The 21,535-nt window shown below is 43.5% G+C and overlaps 1 protein-coding gene across 2 annotated transcripts in view; it reads right to left on the bottom strand.

Moving 5' to 3' along the window:
* Nucleotides 1–21,535, bottom strand: part of LOC129715905 (uncharacterized) — a 101,629-nt gene that overhangs the window by 58,976 nt on the left and 21,118 nt on the right. For both annotated transcript variants that reach the window (XR_008726567.1, XM_055665798.1), the window contains exons 6-10: nucleotides 18,692–18,751; nucleotides 15,217–15,237; nucleotides 13,949–13,975; nucleotides 3,611–3,946; nucleotides 1,013–1,090 (exon numbers count right to left, since the gene is read on the bottom strand). Coding sequence is in view for 1 of the 2 variants with exons in the window: in XM_055665798.1 (XP_055521773.1) it covers nucleotides 1,013–1,090; nucleotides 3,611–3,946; nucleotides 13,949–13,975; nucleotides 15,217–15,237; nucleotides 18,692–18,751 (522 nt within the window). In the remaining variant the exon portion in view is untranslated. The remainder of the gene's footprint in view (nucleotides 1–1,012; nucleotides 1,091–3,610; nucleotides 3,947–13,948; nucleotides 13,976–15,216; nucleotides 15,238–18,691; nucleotides 18,752–21,535) is intronic.

Here is a 21,535-nt window from a genome sequence, read left to right as displayed (position 1 = left end):
ATGGAGGGATATGGCAAATTACAGGCAAATACAGGCAAATTAAATCACTTTAACTTAGTATCATGTTTAGCGCAAACATTATGGGTGGACGGGCCAGTTCCCATGCTGTCTTGTTCTATATTTTATGTTCTGTGCAGTTGATGAGGTTAGTAGCGTGCACGTTAACCTCTGTCTCACCTGGGGGGCTGCAGGGATCACTGGATAAAGGTGAGGGAGGAGGTATAGATGATGAGGTGAAAGGATCCTAATCTGAGGAAGGACATTCTTGCCATAGAGGGAGTACAGAGAAGGTTCACCAGACTGATTCCTGGGATGTCAGGACTTTCATATGAAGAAAGACTGGATAGACTCAGTTTGTACTCGCTAGAATTTAGAAGATTGAGGGGGAATCTTATAGAAACTTTCAAAATTCTTAAGGGGTTGGACAGGCTAGATGCAGGAAGATTGTTTCTGATGTTGGGGAAGTCCAGAACAAGGGGTTACAGTTTAAGGATAAGGGGGAAATCTTTTAGGACTGAGATGAGGAAAACATTTTTCACACAGAGAGTGGTGAATCTATGGAATTCTCTGCCACAGAAGGTAGTTGAGGCCAGTTCGTTGGCTATATTTAAGAGGTAGTTAGATGTGGCCCTTGTGGCTAAAGGGATCAGTGGATATGGAGTGAAGGCAGGTACGGGATACTGAGTTGGATGATCAGCCATGATCATATTGAATGGCGGTGCAGGCTCGAAGGGCCGAATGGCCTACTCCTGCACCTATTTTCTATGTTTCTATGATGTGAAGCATTTCATATTAAATATTCCATTGATATGCAAAACTGAATCCAGCTGTACAATAGGAATAGACTGAAACTTCCGATGAATATCTGATACAGAGGATGTGGCTTAAAAAATATCCTCAATCTGGGCATGAGATTCTGAACCAAATTTCCTGATGATGATTGCACAACCTTTAAGGTTCAGAGTAGGTGTACTACAAACTGAAATAAGTTGGCTGACAATTAAACACTTACTCTGCTCTTCAATTGACTCTACTTGGGCTGAAGCCATTATACCCAGTGTTTGCCGCTTATAAGACTTCTCGTATCGGCCTGCCAACAAATAGATAATGAAAGTTACTTGAACATCAGAGTAAACTAAACATCAAATAATAGCAAAAAACATAAGCAAGGTTGAAACGTTTTTTATTAACATCAATATTGGCATGCACCCTGCAAAAAAAATCTAATATTTTGATAACCAGCAAGCTGTCTACAGCTTCAGTTATTAATCGTGTTGAGGCTGAAATTGATCCACAGCCATTTTCTCTGCATTAGCACGCGTGATGTGGAAGTATGGTCTACTCTGCTTCGGAAATTTTGTTTCTATTGAATTCAATAGAGCTGGGTGCCATGGTGGAAGATAATGTGCAGATTCAGTTTCCCATGCAATAGTTTGAGGAACAATTTCTGCCCAAATCACTCTTACAGCTCAGAATGTAGTCATAGAGTATTGCATAGGAAAGAAGTGCAGATGCTGGTTTATCCCGATCATAGACACAAAAAGCTGGAGTAACTCAACGGGACAGGCTTCATCTCTGGATGAAGAAGGGTCTCGACCCAAAATGTCACCCATTCCTTCTCTCCAGAGATGCTGTCTGTCCCACTGAGCTACTCCACCTTTTTGTGTCTGTCATAGGGTATTACAGATGAGTTGAAATTTCAAACAGTTATCGTTAAAGCCCCTGTGCCACGATGCGACTTTACCCAAGAGCTCTCCCGAGTTTTAAAAAAAAATCAAACTCGTGGTACTTCATCACAAGTATTTATTTACTCTTGGAAAATGTTCACACTGTTGAAAAAACTTCACGCGTTTCCCGAGTACCTGCCGTTAGCATTACGAGCCGCTACGAGACATCCACGAGCTCCGACTTACCCGTTACGTACATTCTACGTACTTATGAGTTTGATTTTTTTTTTTAACTCGGGAGAGCTCTTGGGTAAATTTGCATCGTGGGACCAGGGGCTTAATACATTCCCAACTGCCATTGGAAGAACTAAAGTTTGGAAAATCTCAATAGGTAACATGTGGAAGATTCCCGATGTGTCTGATGACATTAGCTGGATCACAAAAATGCCAAAAAGTAACAGACAGTTCTATTGTATTCTTTAACTCTTAGTTTTCTCATTCTCCATCACTCACAGAGCATATAACGGTACAGCACAGGACAGGGCATTTGGCCCATGATGTCTGTGCCGAACATGATGTCTAATTAAAATACTCTCCTTTGCCTGAATGTGATCCAGTCATTTAATTCCCTGCATATCCATGACTATCTGAAAGCTTCTCAAATGATGCTGTTGTATTTACTACCATCCCCATGCCTGGCACCCGCCACTCTGTGTATAAACCTTGCCCTCCACATCTCCTTTAAAACTCCCCTCTCATCTGAAAGTTATGACGTTCAGTCTGTCTTGATAGTTTCAACCCTGGGAAAAAGGCTCAGACTGTCTATCCTATCTAACTTTATTTAGCTACTATCAGGTCTCCCTTCACCCTCTGATGTTTCAGAAGAAACACTCTAAGTTTGTCCAATATCTATTTCCAGTCAACATCCTGATAAAGACAAAATGTTGCAGTAATTCAGCCAGACAGACAGGCAGGCAGCATCTCTGGAGAGAAGGAATGGGTGACATTTCGGGTCGACCCTTCCTCAGACTGGTAAACCTCTTCTGTATCTGCAATAGTGCAAGTCAATTGCTGGGCTTCACTGTAGTGAAGCTGACCCGACTCATCTGAACATAAATTAAAGGGCCTGTCCCACTTACGCGTCCTTGGCTCGCAAATTATGCGACCTGGAGGTCGCTTGAGGCGTACGGGCACCGTATGGCTGCATGGGCCAGTCCCACTTAGAAGCACGGAGGGGCATGTAGTGTGCGGGGCCGGTCCCGTCATCGCGCGGGGCTCCGAAATTCTTGCAGTGAACGAAATTTTTACGTGCCAACGGCCTGTCGCGGAACTGACGGCCAAAGTCGGACGGGCCCAAAACCCTGGCGCGACCCAACGTCTCACCTTCAACAGCAGCAGAGGCAGGCAAGCGATCGCCGAACTCGGCCCGGGGCTCACGGCCGTTGCGGTCCGGATCCGCCCCCACTTCAAATCCCAGAGCGGGGCCAAGAAAATTGAAGACACAAAATGCAGGAGTAACTCAGCGGGACCGGCAGCATCTCTGGAGAGAAACAATGGGTGACGTTTCGGGTCAAGACCATTCTTTTCAGACTGAAGAAGAGTCTCGACACGAAACATCACCCATTCCTTTTCTCCAGAGATGCTGCCGGTCCCGCTGAGTTACTCCAGGTTTGTGTCCATCTTCAAATAACGTCAGGCGCTCCAGATGGCTGTGCGTACGCATGAAATCACGCCCGACCTTCGCTAGACCATCTCGGCTCAACGCGACCACGAGGTTGTGTAATTTGCGTGCCAAGGACATAAGTGAGAAAGGCCCTTAACTTCTCTGGTTTGTTTGGTTTGGAACTTCCCAGGTTTTGTTTGTCGTCAGCAAGAAGAAATATTCTCATTTACACAAGAAGGTTCAAGTGAACCTAAAGCATATTTTAACATTCTTAACTTACGGTTTTCTTGAGTTTCTTCTAATTGGTTCCTCGCAGCCTTGAGTTCTCCTTTTTGTCTATGAAATTCCCCCTGTTGCCTGTGTGCATCTCTTATTTTTCTCTTTAGTGCTTCTATGTCTTGTCGAATTTCCTCTTTCTCTTCGTCCAGCAGAAATGTGTTTGATAACTTGGCTGTTAACTCTACAATTTCATAGCTAGACATAAACTGAACCCTGCACATCTCTCTGTAATTGAAGTCCGCTTGAAAAATCTGTTCATCCATGACCGCCAATTCCGCTTTGTCCTTTTCTAATTGTTCCGCGTCAATCTCTTCGGATGTTTTCCTGACGCGTGGAGCTATTAACAAAAAATAATAACAGTATTGGCAAAACTGCATGAAAAATAAAATATCAGCCAAACAACACTAATTAATCAAGAGGTGGAAAGCTGCAGGAAATTCACATTAGCTAACTCCTCTCTACCATTGTCATAATAATCGGCAACCCAATCAATAGAAGACATAGAAACACAGAAACATAGAAAATAGGTGCAAGAGGAGGCCATTTGGCCCTTCGAGCCAGCACCGCCATTCATTGTGATCACAGCTGATCGTCCCCTATCAATAACCCGTGCCTGCCTTCTCCCAAATCCCTTGACTCCACTAGCCCCTAGAGCTCTATCTAACTCTCTCTTAAATCCACCCAGTGATTCGGCCTCCACTGCCCTCTGTGGCAGGGAATTCCATGAATTCACAACTCTTTGGGAGAAAAAGTTTTTTCTCACCTCCGTCTTAAATGACCTCCCCTTTATTCTAAGACTGTGGCCCCTGGTTCTAGACTCGCCCAACATTGGGAGCATTTTTCCTGCATCTAGCTTGTCCAGTCCTTTTATAATTTTATATGTTTCTATAAGAAACCCCCTCATCCTTCTAAACTCCAGTGAATACAAGCCTAGTCTTTTCAATCTTTCCTCATATGACAGTCCCACCATCCCAGGGATCAATCTCGTGAACCTACGCTGCACTGCCTCAATCACAGGGATGTCCTTCCTCAAATTAGGAGACCAAAACTGTACACAATACTCCAGATGTGGTCTTACCAGAGCCCTATACAACTGCAGAAGAACCTCTCTACTCCTATACTGAAATCCTCTTGTTATGAAGGCCAACATTCCATTAGCTTTCTTCACTGCCTGCTGTACCTGCACGCCAACTTTCAGTGACCGGTGTACAAGGCCACCCAGGTCTCGCTGCACATTTCATAAATCCATGTTGACTTGGACTAATCCTTTTACTGCTATCTAAATGCCCCATTATTACCTCTTTAATAATTGACTCCAGCATCTTTCCCACCACCGGTCAGCCTAACTGGTCTGTAATTCCCCATTTTCTCTCTCGCTCCTTTCTTGAAAAGTGGGATATCCTCCAATCCACAGGGACTGATTCTGAATCTATTGAACATTGGAAAATAATCACCAGTGCATCCACTATTTCTAGAGCCACCTCCCAGAGGACCCTGGGATGCAAACCATCAGGCACAGGGGATTTATCATCCTTCAGTCCCATTAGCCTACCCAATACTATTTCTCACCTAATGAAAATTTATTTAAGTTCCTCTACCCCCTTAAATCCTCTGTCCTCCAGTACATCTGGGAGATTGTTTGTGACTTCCTTAGTGAAGACAGATCCGAAGTACCTATTGAACTCTTCTGCCATTTCCTTGTTGCCCATAATAATTTCACCAGTGTCTGCCTTCAAGGGACCCACATTTGACTTTGCTACACTTTTTCCCTTAACATATCTAAAGAAGCTTTTACTGTCCTTCTTGATATTCCTGGCCAGCTTCCCTTCGTACTTCATCTTTTCAGCCCGAATTACCCGTTTTGTTTCCTTCTGTTGTCCTACGAAGGTTTCCCAATCCTCTGGCTTCCGGCTACTCTTTGCTGTGTTATACATCTTTTCTTTTAGTTTTATTCTATCCCTAACCTCTCTTGTCAGCCACGGTTGCCTCCTACTCCCCTTAGAATCGTTCTTCCTTTTAGGAATGAAATGATCCTGCAACTTCCGGATTATGCCCAGAACTTCTTGCCATTGCTGTTCCACCGTCATTTCTGCTAGGATCCCTTTCCAGTCTACCTTGGCCACCTCCCCTCTCATGCCTTCATAGTCCCCATGATATAATGCAGATGTTGGAACCCAGAGCACACAACAAACTATTGGAGGAATTTAGTTGGTCAGGCCGACATCTGAAAGTAGATAAATCTTCCAGGTCTGAGGACACTGCGGGAAGCTAGAGGAAAGTTATAAGTGCCTTGACTGAGATTTATGAGTCATCATTAAATACTGGTGAGATGCCAGAAGACTGGAGGGTGGCAAATGTTGTGCCTCTATTCAAGAACGGCTGCAGGGAAAATCCTGGGAACTACAGGCTAGTGAGCCTAACATCGGTGATCAGACAGTCACGAGAGAGTATTCTAGAGTATTCTGAGGGATAGGTTATACATGTATTTAGATGGACAAGGGCTGATTACGGATAGCCAGCATTGTTTTTGTACTTGGGAGGTCGTGTTTCACAAATCTGATTGAGTTTTTTTGATGATGTGACCAAAAATGTTGGAGAGCCGAGCAGCAGTTGTATACATTGTTAGTATAGACATTATAGACAAAGTATAGAAACATAGTAACATAGAGAATAGGTGCAGGAGTTGGCTATTCGGCCCTTCGAGCCAGCACCACCATTCAATATGATCATGGCTGATCATCCAAAATCAGTACCCCGTTCCTGCTTTTTTCCCATATCCCTAGATTCCTTTAACCGTAAGAGCTAAACCTAAAGGGTCTGTCCCACTTGGGCGCCATTTGCACGTCATTTACGCGACATTATTTACACATCACGATACGTATTACGTGCGCATGGTGCGTGGTGACGTAGGCAGAGACGCGCGGTTGCGCGCGGCGCCCCAGGATTTTGGGATGTACAAAATCTTTGCCCGCCATTTGCGTGACACACAAATAATGCCCAAGTGGGACAGGCCCTTAATTCTCTCTTGAAAACATCTAGTGGATTGGCCTCCACTTGCCTTCTGTGGCAGAAAATTCCATAGATTTACAACTCTCTGGGTGAAAAAGTGTTTCCTCATCCCAGTCCTAAATGGCCTACCCCTTATTCTTAAATTGTGACTGCTGGTTCTGGATCCCGCACATCGTGAATATTTTACCTGCATCTACCCTGTCTAATCCTTTAAGAATTTTCTGTTTCTACAAGATTCCCTCCCTTTAGATTCTGGAGTAGTTCTTGAAGATTGGCGGGTAGCAAACGTAACCCCACTTTTTAAGAAGGGAGGGAGAGAGAAAATGGGGAATTACAGACCAGTTAGTCTAACATCGGTAGTGGGGAAACTGCTAGAGTCAGTTATTAAAGATGGGATAGCAGCACATTTGGAAAGTGGTGAAATCATTGGACAAAGTCAGCATGGATTTACGAAAGGTAAATCATGTCTGACGAATCTTATAGAATTTTTCGAGGATGTAACTAGTAGCGTGGATAGGGGAGAACCAGTGGATGTGGTGTATCTGGACTTCCAGAAGGCTTTCGACAAGGTCCCAAATAAGAGATTAGTATACAAACTTAAAGCACAAGGCATTGGGGGTTCAGTATTGATGTGGATAGAGAACTGGCTGGCAAACAGGAAGCAAAGAGTAGGAGTAAACGGGTCCTTTTCACAATGGCAGGCAGTGACTAGTGGGGTACCCCAAGGCTCAGTACCTGTACTGGGACCCCAGCTATTTACAATATATATTAATGATCTGGATGAGGGAATTGAAGGCAATATCTCCAAGTTTGCGGATGACACTAAGCTGGGGGGCAGTGTTAGCTGTGAGGAGGATGCTAGGAGACTGCAGGGTGACTTGGATAGGCTGGGTGAGTGGGCAAATGTTTGGCAGATGGATTTGAGTATAGGAGCAGAGAGGTTCTACTGCAGTTGTACAGGGTCTTGGTGAGACCACATCTGGAGTATTGCGTACAGTTTTGGTCTCCAAATCTGAGGAAGGACATTATTGCCATAGAGGGAGTGCAGAGACGGTTCACCAGACTGATTCCTGGGATGTCAGGACTGTCTTATGAAGAAAGACTGGATAGACTTGGTTTATATTCTCTAGAATTTAGAAGATTGAGAGGGGATCTTATAGAAACTTACAAAATTCTTAAGGGGTTGGACAGGCTAGATGCAGGAAGATTGTTCCCGATGTTAGGGAAGTCCAGGACAAGGGGTCACAGCTTAAGGATAAAGGGGAAATCCTTTAAAACCGAGATGAGAAGAACTTTTTTCACGCAGAGAGTGGTGAATCTCTGGAACTCTCTGCTACAGAGGGTAGTTGAGGCCAGTTCATTGGCTATATTTAAGAGGGAGTTAGATGTGGCCCTTGTGGCTAAGGGGATCAGAGGGTATGGAGAGAAGGCAGGTACGGGATACTGAGTTGGATGATCAGCCATGATCATATTGAATGGCGGTGCAGGCTCGAAGGGCCGTATGGCCCTACTCCTGCACCTAATTTCTATGTTTCTATGTTTCTATCCTTCTAAATTCCAGTGAATACAAGCCCAGTCGACCCATTCTTTCATCATGTCGCAGTCCCACCATCCCAGGAATTAACCTGGTGAACCTACGCTGCACTCCCCCAATATCAAGAATGTCCGTCCTCAAATTAGGAGACCAAAATTGCACACAATACTCCAGGTTTGGTCTCACCAGGGCCCTGTACAACTGCAGTAGGACCTCCTTGCTCCTAAAGTCAAAACCTCTCACAATGAAGGCCAACATGCAATTAGCTTTCTTCACTGTCTGCTGTACCTACATGCTTACTTTCAGTACACAAAATTGCTGGAGAAACTCAGCGGGTGCAAAAGCACTGCTTACTTTCAGTGACTGGTATACAAGGAAATCCAGGTCTCATTGCACCTCTCCTTTTTCCTAATTTGACACCATTCTGATAATAATCTGCCTTCCTGTTCTTGCCACCAAAGTGGATAACCTCACATTTATCCACATTACACTGCATCTGCCCACTCACCTAACCTATCCAGCCACCCTGCATCCTCAAAGCATCCTCCTCGCAGGTCACACTGCTGCCCAGCTTTGTGTCATACACAAAATTGGAGATGTTATATTTAATTCCCTCATCTAAATCGTTAATATATATTACAAATAACTGTGGTCCCAGCACTAAGCCTTGCGGCACCCCACTAGTCACTGCCTGCTGTCCTGAAAATAACCCATTAATTTTTACTTTTTGCTTCCAGTCTGCTAACCATTTCTCTATCCATGTCAATACCCTATCCCCAATACCACGTGCTCTAATTTTGCACTCTAATCTCTTGTGTAGGACCTTGTCAAAAGCTTTTTGAAAGTCCAGATACATCACATCCACTGCCTCTCCCTCATCCATTCTACTTGTTACATCCTCAAAAAATTCCAGATGATTAGTCAAACATGATTTCTTCTTCATAAATCTATGCTGACTTTGACCAATCCTGTCACTGCTTTCCAAATGCGCTATTACAATAATCGGCTTAAGCATCTTCCCCACTACCGATGTCAGGCTAACTGGTCTATAATTCCCCGTTTTCTCTCTCCCTCCTTTCTTAAAAAGTGGTGTTACATTAGCTACCCTCCAGTCCATAGGAACTGATCTAGAGTCTGTAGAACATTGAAAAATGATTACCAATGCATCTCTGATTTCTAGGGCCACCTCCTTGAGTACTCTGGTATGCAGATCATCAGGCCTGGGGGATTTATCTGCCTTCAGTCCCAACAGTTTACCTAACACCATTTCATGACTAATGGGGTTTCCCTTCCGTTCCTACCCTCCCACTTAGATCCTCGGTCCCCTTGTATTTCTGTGAGATTGTTTGTGTCTTCTTTAGTGAAGACAGAACCAAAGTACTCATTTAACTAATCTGCATTTCTTTGTTTCCCCTTGTAAATTAACCTGTCTCTAACTGCAAGGAACCTACATTTGTATTAGTTAAATATTTTCCTTTTCACATATCTAAAGAAGCTTTTACAGTCAGTGTTTATATTCCCAACAAGCTTTCTTTCATGCTCCCCCCCTCTTAATTAACCCCTTTGTCCTCCTCTGCTGAACTCTACATTTCTCCCAGCCTCCAGTTTGCTGCTTCCTCTGGCCTATTTATATACCTCTTCCTTGGATTTAACGCTATCCTTAATTTCTCTCGTCAGCCACGGTTGAGCTGATAAAAATAAAACATGCCTTCCCTGTTTTCTTTTTTCGCCAGACAGGGGTGAACAATTTTTGGAGTTCATCCATGCGATCTTTAAATCGTTGCCATTGCATTTACACCGTCAACCCTTTAAGTATAGTTTGCCAGTCTATCCTAGCCAATTCCCATCTCATACCAATCAAGTCTCCTTTCTTTAAGTTCAGGACCCTAGTCTCTGAATTAAGCGTGTCACACTCCATCTTAATGCAGATTTCCACCATATTATGGTCACTGTTGCCCAAGGGGCTTTGCACAAGATTGCCAACTAATCTTCATTACACAATACCCAGTCTAGGATAGCTTGCCTTCTAGTCGGTTCCTCTACATATTGCCTTAGAAAACTATCCTGTATACATCCCAGGAAATCCTCCTCCTCAGCGCTGTTACCAATTTGGTTGGCCCAATCTATATGTAGATTAAAGACACCCATAATAACTGTTGTACCTTTGCTGCACGCATCCCTAATTTCCTGCTTGATGCTACCCCCATCCTCCCTACTGCTGTTTGGTGATCTGTATACAACTCCAACAAGCGTTTTCTACCCTATTTCTCAGTTCTACCCATACTGATTCTACAGCATCCAAGCTAATGTCTCTCCGAAAGGGCCTGTCCCACTGCGGCTACCTACGCTTGTTGGAGTTTTATACAGTGAGTTTAGGAGAGTTTGCTCTCAACTCATACTCGCAAGCATGGTCGACATGAGGTCCTAGGTGGTCTTTGTAACTCTCCTTCATGTTCGAGAGTAGTCCCCGCGTTCTCGAGGCCTCAGTTAGGTTACGGCGTTTTTTTTCAGCAAGCTGAAAAATGACCGCGAGCAAAAAAAGGTACCATGGAAAAAATCGATATTTTTTTATTCGTAGGTTTAGTCGAGGTAGGTCGTAGTAGGTCGGCATGTTATCGTGGGAAGTCGAAAGCAATCATAGGTAATCGAAAGGAAAAAAAGGTAAGAAAACTGACCGGTAATGTTAAATGCCCGCTAAGCTTTATTAAAAGTTGTCTGGCTTCTTAAAAATGTCTCCACTCCTCCCCTTCTCCCCCCTTCTCTCTTCTTCCTCCCTCTCTTCCCCTCCCTCCCCCTCCTCTCCCCCCCTCTCCGCGCTCTATAAAGGACGTACCGTCTTTTACCTTCCTCTTCATCGCGGGTGTGAATTTCAGACAGCGCTCCCCCGCTTTCCCTGGCCCCCGCCTTTGCGATGTGTGTGTGTGTGTGTGTGTGTGTGTGTGTGTGTGTGTGTGTGTGTGTGTGCGCGTGCGCGCGTGTGTGTGTGTGTGTGTATGTGCGTGTGTCTGTGTGTGTGTGTGTGTGCGTGTGCGTGTGTGTGTGTGTGTGCGTGTGTGTGCGTGCGTGTGTGCGTGTGCGTGTGCGTGCGTGCAGATGGTTGATCCGGCTCGCGGTTTCATTGCGGACGGCCGATCCAGCTCGGGGTTTTCCAGGTGAGTGCCCTCGAGCTTGAAGGTCGAAGACAGTCGCTGAAAGGTCGCGTTAGTGGGACAGGCCATTTACTATTGCATAAATTTCCTCTTTAACCAGCAATGCCAACCCACCACCATCTCCTTTCAGTCTATCCTTCCTGATATTGAATACCCAGCCTTGGGCATCCTGGAGCCATGTCTCCGTAATCCTAACTATATCATATCCCTTAGCTACTAACTGCGCATACAAATCATCCACCTTATTACGAATGCTCCTCGCATTAAGGCACAAAGCTTTCAGGTTTGTTTTTATTTTCTCCTACCTTTTGCTTCTGTCCTCATTTTACAGCCCCTGTCTCCTTGTATTGGTCCTCATCCCCCTGCCCTGCTAGTTTAAACGTGACCTTTCCTGCACTCTTTCCTGTTAACACACATACGCTTCCACATTGTTGACCTCACCCCCCAACTATTTAGTTTCAACTTACCCATGTAGTACTAGCAAACCTGCCTGTCAGAATGTATAGAGACATATAGACACAGTATAGACATTGTATATATGGGTTTCAGCAAAGCATTTGTTAGTAAAAGAGTTTCATCATATTCATCCAGCAATAATGAAGGAACAGTCAGGTATTTTCAAGCTAGGAATGTGTGTAAAGAGATTTGCAAGTGTTTTTTTCCCCCCATATATTATCTTCCCTCCCCTTTTCAAGTAATGAGTAGCTATGTCAGTAAAGCCAGTATTATCAGTATAGTGGTAACAATCTGACCATGATGCTTAAAAATAAGACCCGTTATCAGTTAAAATAGCAAAATAAGTAAGTCATGTGTACTGTGAGTAATCCATGGGTCCTTTAACAACGATTACATTATAGGGCAGAGCATATCTTATAAATAATGGCAGGACACTGGGGGAGGATCTTAAATATCGACCATAGAAAGTTCAGGACAGGAACAGGCCCTTTGGCGCAACATGTCTGTGTCGAACTTTATGCCAAATGAAACCAATCCCACCTGCTTGCATGTGGTCCATTCCCTGCATATCCATGTGGCTATCTGAAGAAGGGTCCCGACTGAAATCGTCACCTATCCATGATCTCTTTTTTGCTTTTCCAACAGCCTCTTAAATGCCACTATCGTACCTGCTTCCACCACCAACTCTAACAGTGTGTTCCAGGCGTCCACCACTCACTCTGTGTAAAACACTGGCTCTGCACATCTCCGTTAAACATTTTCTTCCTGGCCTCATAGCCATGCCCTTTAGTATTGAACATTCCCACACGGGAAAAAGGTTCAGGACCTTATCATGCCTCTCACTTGGATTGTTTCCTCTGGAGCGTTCGAGGTTGAGCGAGTCACACAGAAGTATATAAAATGATGAGACTAATAAATACCATAGACTGTCAGAACACTTTTCCCAGGATGGAAATGCCAAAAGCTAGATGGTGTGGCTTTAAGGTGGGAAGGGAAAAGTTTAAAGAAGATGTGCATGGCAAGTGTTTTTACACAGAGCGTTGTGGGTCCTTGGAACACGCTACCAGGTGGTGGTGAAGGCAGATACAATAGTGATCTTTAAGAGGTGCTTGGACAAGCACATGGATATGTAGGGAAAGGAGTTATATGAATTACATGTAAGTTGAAGAGATTAGTTGAATATTGGCATAATGTGCAGTGCAGACATTGGGGGACAAAGGTCTTATTCCTGCGCTGAACTGCTCTCGGCATGAACATGAGATGGCGTTCTTCTCATTCGCGTTTAACCCTTCAGTAGCAATGGAAAAGGCTAAAGACTGGGAGGTTGGCTTGGGAGTGGGAAGGAGAATTAAAATGATATGGATTCAGAAACACTAAATGGCCATTGCAACAGAATGCAGGTGCAAGATGTCTATTCTTGGCCTCACCATTGTAGAGGAAGCCACACTGTAGACCAGGTTGGAAGTGGTGCAGGTGACAAATGGAATTTAACTGACAAATGTGAGTTGCTGCACGTTGGTATGTCAACCCTGGGCAGAACATGCATAAAATACTAGTCCCCTAGAGTATTGTAGATCACAGGGTTCTGGCAGTACAGTGCATGGCTCCCTGAAAGTAGTGTGTCAGACAGTGAACAAGGCTTTTAACACTTACATGCATGAGGAGGGGCAGAGAGTGGTGCAACCCGCACTGCTGAGAAGATGGTGACGGCTAAATGGGACTGGAACTTGATGACCAGCATGAAACATAATGGTATTAAGTGTTTGTTTCAGTGATGAATGTATGTCTGACGCTATGATTGAACTAACTCACTTCCTCCAAACCACAGGTGATGCTGTAGAAGTTACACTGGAGCAAGCTCTGCCTGCCTTTTCACTGTATACTTGGAATGTTTCATTTGCACAAGAGCCCCATCCCTCACCTTCCTTGTTGTATATTGATGACCCTATCCGTGCCGCTTTCCTATTGGTATTAAGCCCAATATATTTGATTGATTATACAATTTACTGTTGAACATGATGCAACTGAGGCTGTTTCTGTTTCATTGCCACACCTAAAATACCAGAACTGCAAGCAGCAAACATCCTTTACAAAGAAATACAGAGCTCTTAAGAAATGAGAGCATTGTCATTGCATTTATAATATCCAGGTAAAAAATACAATTACAGAAGTGTACTTAATCAGTACTTACGTTGGTTGACTGGTTGTACAGGTGCTGCTGTTAATAGAAAATACAGTAAATAATTAGCAAAGACGGGTACATCAAAAATAATATGGTCTGTGTAAAAGCTGTTTGAAAGGCTGTTAATGAAAACATTGATAAGAGCATAAGGCACCCGCACTGTAGTGAATCATATGGCTCAACTCACCATTCAAAAGGATTCTTACTGATCTTGCACTTTGTCTGCATTTTAGCATCTGCAACCTCTTGATTCCACTTGAATACAAAACTTTTAATCTTTAAAGATTTAAAGCCTGACCCTCAACCTTGGAGTGGACCCTCCAGTTATAGAGTCTCTTGTTGGCTTCTCAGTATTTATCTCAGAAAATTAAGCTTTTCAATTAATTTACCACGTTATATATATATATATATATATATATATATATATAAGAAAATTAAAATGATATGGAATCAGAAACACTAAATGGCCATTGCAACAGAATGCAGGTGCATGATGTCTATTCTTGGCCTCACCATTGTAGAGGAAGCCACACTGTAGACCAGGTTGGAAGTGGTGCAGGTGACAAATGGAATTTAACTGACAAATGTGAGTTGCTGCACATTGGTATGTCAACCCTGGGCAGAACATGCATTAAATACTAGTCCCCTAGAGTATTGTAGATCACAGGGATCTGGCAGTACAGTGCATGGCTCCCTGAAAGTAGTGTGTCAGACAGTGAACAAGGCTTTTAACACTTACATGCATGAGGAGGGGCAGAGAGTGGTGCAACCCGCACTGCTGAGAAGATGGTGACGGCTAAATGGGACTGGAACTTGATGGTCAGCATGAAACATAATGGTATTAAGTGTTTGTTTCAGTGATGAATGTATGTCTGATGCTATGATTGAACTAACTCACTTCCTCCAAACCACAGGTGATGCTGTAGAAGTTACACTGGAGCAAACTCTGCCTGCCTTTTCACTGTATACTTGGAATGTTTCATTTGCACAAGAGCCCCATCCCTCACCTTCCTTGTTGTATATTGATGACCCTATTGGTGCCGCTTTCCTATTGGTATTAAGCCCAATATATTTGATTGATTATACAATTTACTGTTGAACATGATGCAACTGAGGCTGTTCCTGTTTCATTGCCACACCTAAAATACCAGAACTGCAAGCAGCAAATATACTTGACAAAGAAATACAGAGCTCGTAAGAAATGAGAGCATTGTCATTGCATTTATAATATCCAGGTAAAAAATACAATTACAAAAGTGTACTTAATCAGTACTTACGTCGTGTCCTTCGTCGTACTGCTGTTAATAGAAAATATGGTAAATAATTAGCAAAGACGGGTACATCAAAAATAATATGGTCTGTGTAAAAGCTGTTTGAAATGCTATTAATGAAAACATTGATAAGAGCATAAGGCACCCGCACTGTAGTGAATCGTATGGCTCAACTCACCATTCAAAAGGATTCCTACTGATCTTGCACTTTGTCTGCATTTTAACATCTGCAACCTCTTGATTCCACTTGAATACAAAACTGTTTTAATCTCTAAAGATTTAAAGTCTGACCCTCAACCTCGGAGTGGACCCTCCAGTTATAGTCCCTTGTTTGCTTCTCAGTTTTTAGCTCAGAAAATTAAGCTTTTCAATTAATTTACCAAGATATATACATATAAATATACATATATATATGTGGGTGCATATATATCTATATATATCTATATCTATATCTATATCTATCTATATCTATATCTATATATCTATATATATATATATATATATATGCACCCACTCCACAAAGTACACACCGAACTTCCTAAACCTCTCAGGTTCAGCAGCATAGTGTTAAATTACCGCATTAGCTGTTACACTTCTGAACCATTGATCAAGAGACTTGAGTTCAGGTCCCACCATGGCACCTGGGGAAATGCGCTATGCATTTAGATAAAAAGCCTTCAGTTTTGTCTTTTCGTTTTTTTTTCCTAATTTTGACTCAAATCCCAGCTTGATTCCCGTGTTTATATGCACTACTGCTCGAACAAATCAGTTCTGGTTGTCATAGAACTTGTCTGAAGTTCAGAACATAGTTCAGAACATAAAATACAGAAAGTCTGTGCCAAACGTAATCCTTTCTTCCTGCACGTGATCTATATCCTTCCATCCAAAAGTATTCATGTGCCCATCTAAAAACCTCTTCAACACCACTACCATATCTGCTTTAGCCACTGTTCCTGCTAGTGCATTCCAAACAACCACAAATGTCTTTTAAACATTCCCCCCTCTGACTTTGAAGTTATACCCTTTAGTACTTGAAATGTCTTCCCTCAGCTTCCAGAGAAAACAACACAAATTTGCCCAACCTCTCCTTAGAGCTTAATAGCTTTATAGCTGTAGTGGATGACGCAGCCAACCTAGGCCTGCACTTCATCCTCCAACACCTAGGCAGCCAGGGGACCTATGCCAGGAATTTGTTTGTTGATATTATCTCTGCATTCAACACCATTGTGTCCAAACTCTCCAAGTTGACTATGCCTGACCCCCCCTGTCAGTGCATCACCAACTTCCTGACCGACAGGAAGCAGCATGTGAGGCTGGGAAAGTACCTCAGACCCGCAGACCCTCAGCATAGGAGCACTGCAAGGCTGTGTACTTTCCCCTCTCCTTTACTCTCTCTACACCAATGGCTGCACCTCCACTGACTCCTCTGTCAAGCTTCTCAAGTTTGTGGACGACACAATCCTGATTGGACTGATCCAGAATGGGGAGGAATCTGCCTGCAGACAGGGAGTGACACAGCTGGCATCCTGGTGCCATCGCAACAACCTGGAGCTCAATGCTCTTAAGACAGTGGAATTGATAGTAGACTTCAGGAGAGCTCCCCCTCCCCTCACCCCACTCACCATCAGCAACACCGCAGTAACACCTGTTGAGACATTTAAGTTCCTTGGAACCATCATCTCCAAGGACCTTAAATGGGGGGCAGCTGAGGAAACACAATCCGCCACAGGCAATGATGGTCCAATTCTACACGACAATTCTAATATCATAGAGTCTGTCCTCACCTTCTCCATCATGGTCTGGTTTGGCTCAGCTACCAAGCACGACACCCGGAGGCTGCAGCGAATCGTCCGATCAGCTGAGAAGGTTATTGGCTGCAACCTTCCCCCCATTGATGAACTGTACACTGCAAGGGCCAGGAAGCGAGCGGGCAAGATCATCTCTGACCCCTCTCCCCCTGGCCACAAACTCTTTGAATCACTACCCTCTGGAAGGTGACTCTGGACTGTCAAAGCTGCCACAGTCAGACATAAAAACAGCTTTTTACCACGAGTAATAGATCTACTCAATAACCAAAAGTCTGTAGCCTCATTTTGCTCTGGTATTTTATTTCATTCACATGTTTAAACTGTAATGTTTTATTATTAATGTTTAATGTTTTATTCTTAATTGTTTACTGTATGTCGTGTTGTTACTTGCGAGCGGAGCACCAAGGCAAATTCCTTGTATGTGCACGTACTTGGCCAATAAACTTATTAATTAATTCAATTCATTAATTCATTCCTTCAGTCATTCATTCACAATCTCTAATCCAGGTAGCATCGTAGTGAACCTCCTCTGCATCCTTTCCAAAGCCTCCACATCCTTCTTGTAATTGGACAACTGGAACTGCACAAAATATCCCAAATGTAACCTAACCAAGTTTTATAAAGGTGCAACATGACTTCCTGACTCTTGCACACAATTCTCTGACTGAAGAAGGCAAGCATACTCTATTTATGTTTCTACTTTCATGGGCTGTGGACCCCAAGTTCCCACTGAGTCATCAATTATGTTAAGTGTCCAGCCATTAAACTTTCTCCTTACATTTGACCTCCCAAAGTGCAAGATCTCATGTGTCGGGATTAAACTCGATCTGCCATTTCTCCACCCGTAACTGTAACAGACCTTTATCCTGCTGTATTCTTTGACAGCCTTCTTCGCTGTCTGCAATTCCACCAATTTTGGTGTCGTCTGCAGACTTATTAACCAATCCATCGCCATTAAAGTCCACTTCATATATGTCACAAACAACAGAAGGCCCAGCACAGCTCTTTGTGGAATGCCTCTGGCCATAGATCTCCAGCCAGAATAACTCTCTCTTCTATGGGTAAACCAATTCTGAATCTAAACTACCAAATTACCATGGATTCTATGCTTCTTAATTTTCTGGATTAGCTTATCATGAGGAACATTGTCAAATTGCTTACTAAAATCCATGTGGCTACATTCACTGCTCTACCCTCATCAATCACCTCTGTCACCTTTTCAAAACACTTAGTAAGGTTTGTAAGACATGACTTGCCCCAGACAAAGTTATGCTGTCTTTCTTAAGTATCCCATTTGTTTCCAAATGTGAGTAAATCCTATCCCTAAGAATAATCTCCAATTGATTCTCTTCCACTGATACAATCCCGTACAATTTCCTGGATTAACTAGGTTTGCTGCTCTGGATTCACTGACTTGGATTCTTTTCTCTGGAGTGTCCGAGGTTGAGGGAGTCACACAGAAGTATATCAAATTATGAGAGGCATAAATCCATAGACTGTCAGAACACTTTTCCCAGGATGGAAATGTCAAAGACTCTAAATGGCCATTGTAACAGAATGCAGGTGCAAGATGTCTATTCTTGGTCTCACCAATGTAGAGGAAGCCACACTGCAGACCAGGTTGGAAGTAGTGAAGGTGACAAATGGAATTTGTGATTTTTTTCTGAACTTACACATTTGGTCTTGAGGTGGTGGGGGTGGGGGAGCAATCCCAAAAGGGTCATCATCCTCATCTGTAAACAAATAAAATCACACATATCACTCAAAATTAGAGCTTACTAAATCATTTTACAGATACATTGTGATCAGAAAACTATTAATCAAACCACAGTTACATTTTGGAGGTCTATTATTAGGGCATATATCATGAATGATAGAGCCTTAGGGCATGTTGAGGATCATGGTGTACACCTCCAATGATCCCTGGCACGGATTAATAGAATGGTGAAGAAGGCTTTCTTTCTTTAGCTGGGGCTTACAGTATAAGAGCAGGAAGTCTTGGTGCAACTTTATAAAATGTTTGTTGAGCTGTGAGGAAATAGTAGGGTAGACAGTCATAACCTTTTTCCTCAGATGGAAATGTCCAACGTGAGAGGGAATAGCTATAAGGTGAGAGGGGGAAAGTTTCATGGCAAGTTTATTTACAGAGAGTTGGGAAGGCCTGTAGCGCAGTGCCAGGGGGTGACGGTGGAGGAAGATATGATTAGTAGGCCCCCCCTCGGTCATGACTGACCATGGGTGATGCATCCTAGTTTGCAGGTGATGTTTGGTCGGATGCAAGCCTGGGCGATGTCATATGGAGGACAGGCTGTTGCCCATGCAGTACGTCCCCCCTCTCCACATCACTGATCGATCCAAAGGAACAGCAGGGCCGTTACAGTTTGGCACCAGCGCTATTGCAGGAGCTGCCAGAGCGAGGTTGTAGACAACGACAAACTGCCTTAGGGGCTCCGACTCCGGATTGTCTTGAGATTTACTCCTGGAGCCCTTTCCATGACTGGATATGGCCACAAGGCAGTGGAGGTTTTAAATCAGAGTTTACCCTCTCCTAGATGGACTGCCTTCCCAGGCTGACGAGCCCCACCTGCCCAAGACTCGTGGGGGCGGGAGTGTCTACCTTCCTGTGCACCTGCCCACTGCGATAACCGTGTTTTAAAAGGCTTTTAGATAGGCACATGGAAGTGTAAGGCATAGAGGGATATGGATCGTGTATAGGTAGATGAGATTAGCTTAACTTGGCATCATGTTTGGTACAAACACTGTTTGTACAATTCCTGCACTGTACTGTTCTATGTTCTACACTGGAATACTATATGTAGTTGCAGATGCCATGCTACAGAAAGGACGTGATTGCATTGGTGTGGGTGAAAGGGAGATTCTCCAGCATGTAACCTGGGATGGAATTCTTTAGTTATGATGAGAGATATTTTCCTTTGAGCAATGGAGAGGTTCTTGACAGAGTTCAAGAGTGTTTAGTTGCCATACAGTAGGTACGAACAATGCAATTCTTACTTGCAGCAGTATAACAGGCCTTTAAGCACAGTACACATAGATAACATATAATATACACAACAATTCAGTAAATGAATCACCTCTGCAAAAAAACCCTATTCAAAATTTAAAGTGGCATGGATGGGGTGCATAGTAAAAAAACATTTCCTCTTTCCAGAAATATCTGGGATCAGCAGCCATTGGTTTTACGGTGAGGAGTAAGACTGGAGGCCTGTGACTAGTGGTGTGCCTCAGGGTTTGGTGCTGGGCCCGTTACTGTTTGTCATCTACATCAATGATTTGGATGAGGACATACATGGCAAGATTAGCAAGTTTGCAGATGATACAAAAATGGGTGGTTTTGCAGATAGTGAAGATGGTTGTGAAAAATTGCAGCAGGATCTTGATCCATTGGCCAAATGGGCTGAGAGGAATGATTGATGAAATTTAATGCAGAAAAATGTGAAGTGTTGTATTTTGGGAAGTCTAACATGAGTGGGACCTACACAGTGAATGATCGGGCTCTGGGTAGTGTTGCAGAGCAGTCTCTAGGAGTGCAGGTGCCTAGTTCTCTGAAGGTGGAGTCGCAGGTAGATCGGGTGGTCAAAAAGGTTTTTGGCACATTGGCCTTCATCAGCCAGAATATTGAGTATAGAAGTTTGGAGGTCATGTGGCAGTTGTATAAGATGTTAGTGAGGCCATATTTAAAGTATTGCGTTCAGTTCTATTTTCCCTTTGAGAATAGGGAAGATTCAAACAAGAGGACATGACTTCAGAATTAAGGGACAGAGGTTTTGGGGTAATATGAGGGGGAACTTCTTTACTCAGAGAGTGGTAGCGGTGTGGAATGAGCTCCCAGTGGAAGTGGTGGAGGCAGGTTCATTGGTATAATTTAAAAATAAATTGGATAGGCATATGGATGAGAAGGGAATGGAGGGTTATGGTATGAGTGCAGGCAGGTGGGACTAAGGGAAAACAAGTTGTTCGGCACGGACTTGTAGGGCCGAGATGGCCTGTTTCCGTGCTGTAATTGTTATATGGTTATACTGTGTTATAGGAAAGATGCTGTCAAGCTGGAAAGGTGCAGAGAAGATTTACAAGGATGTTGTCGGGACTAGAGGGTCAGAGCTTTTGGCAGAGGTTGAGTAGTCTGGGTCTCTATTCCTTGGAGTGCCGGAGGATGAGGGGTGATCTTATAGAGGTATATAAGATCATGAGAGGAATAGAAATATTTAGCTGTGACATGTTGGGCCGGTGTGGGCAAGTTGGGCAGAAGTGCCTTCCACGCTGTATCACTATGACTGTGACTCTTTGCAACACCAAAATTGGTAGAGTTGGGAACAATGAGGAAAGTTGTCAAAGGATATAATGGTAGTATGTAGATCAGTTTCGATACGGGTAGAGAAATTTGCAGATGGAGTTTAATCTGGGTTTGTGTCAGGTTTTGGGACAATAAAGACAGCTCACTCAACAGAACCTTGGGTTCCAAGTTCCTAGCTCGCTGAAAATAGCAAAACAAGTAAAGT

The sequence above is a fragment of the Leucoraja erinacea genome, chromosome 2, assembly GCF_028641065.1.
Source record: "Leucoraja erinacea ecotype New England chromosome 2, Leri_hhj_1, whole genome shotgun sequence".
In the NCBI taxonomy this organism is placed as follows: domain Eukaryota; kingdom Metazoa; phylum Chordata; class Chondrichthyes; order Rajiformes; family Rajidae; genus Leucoraja; species Leucoraja erinaceus.
Note: the sequence above shows the minus strand (reverse complement) of the source record. Positions and strands in the feature narration are given on the sequence as shown.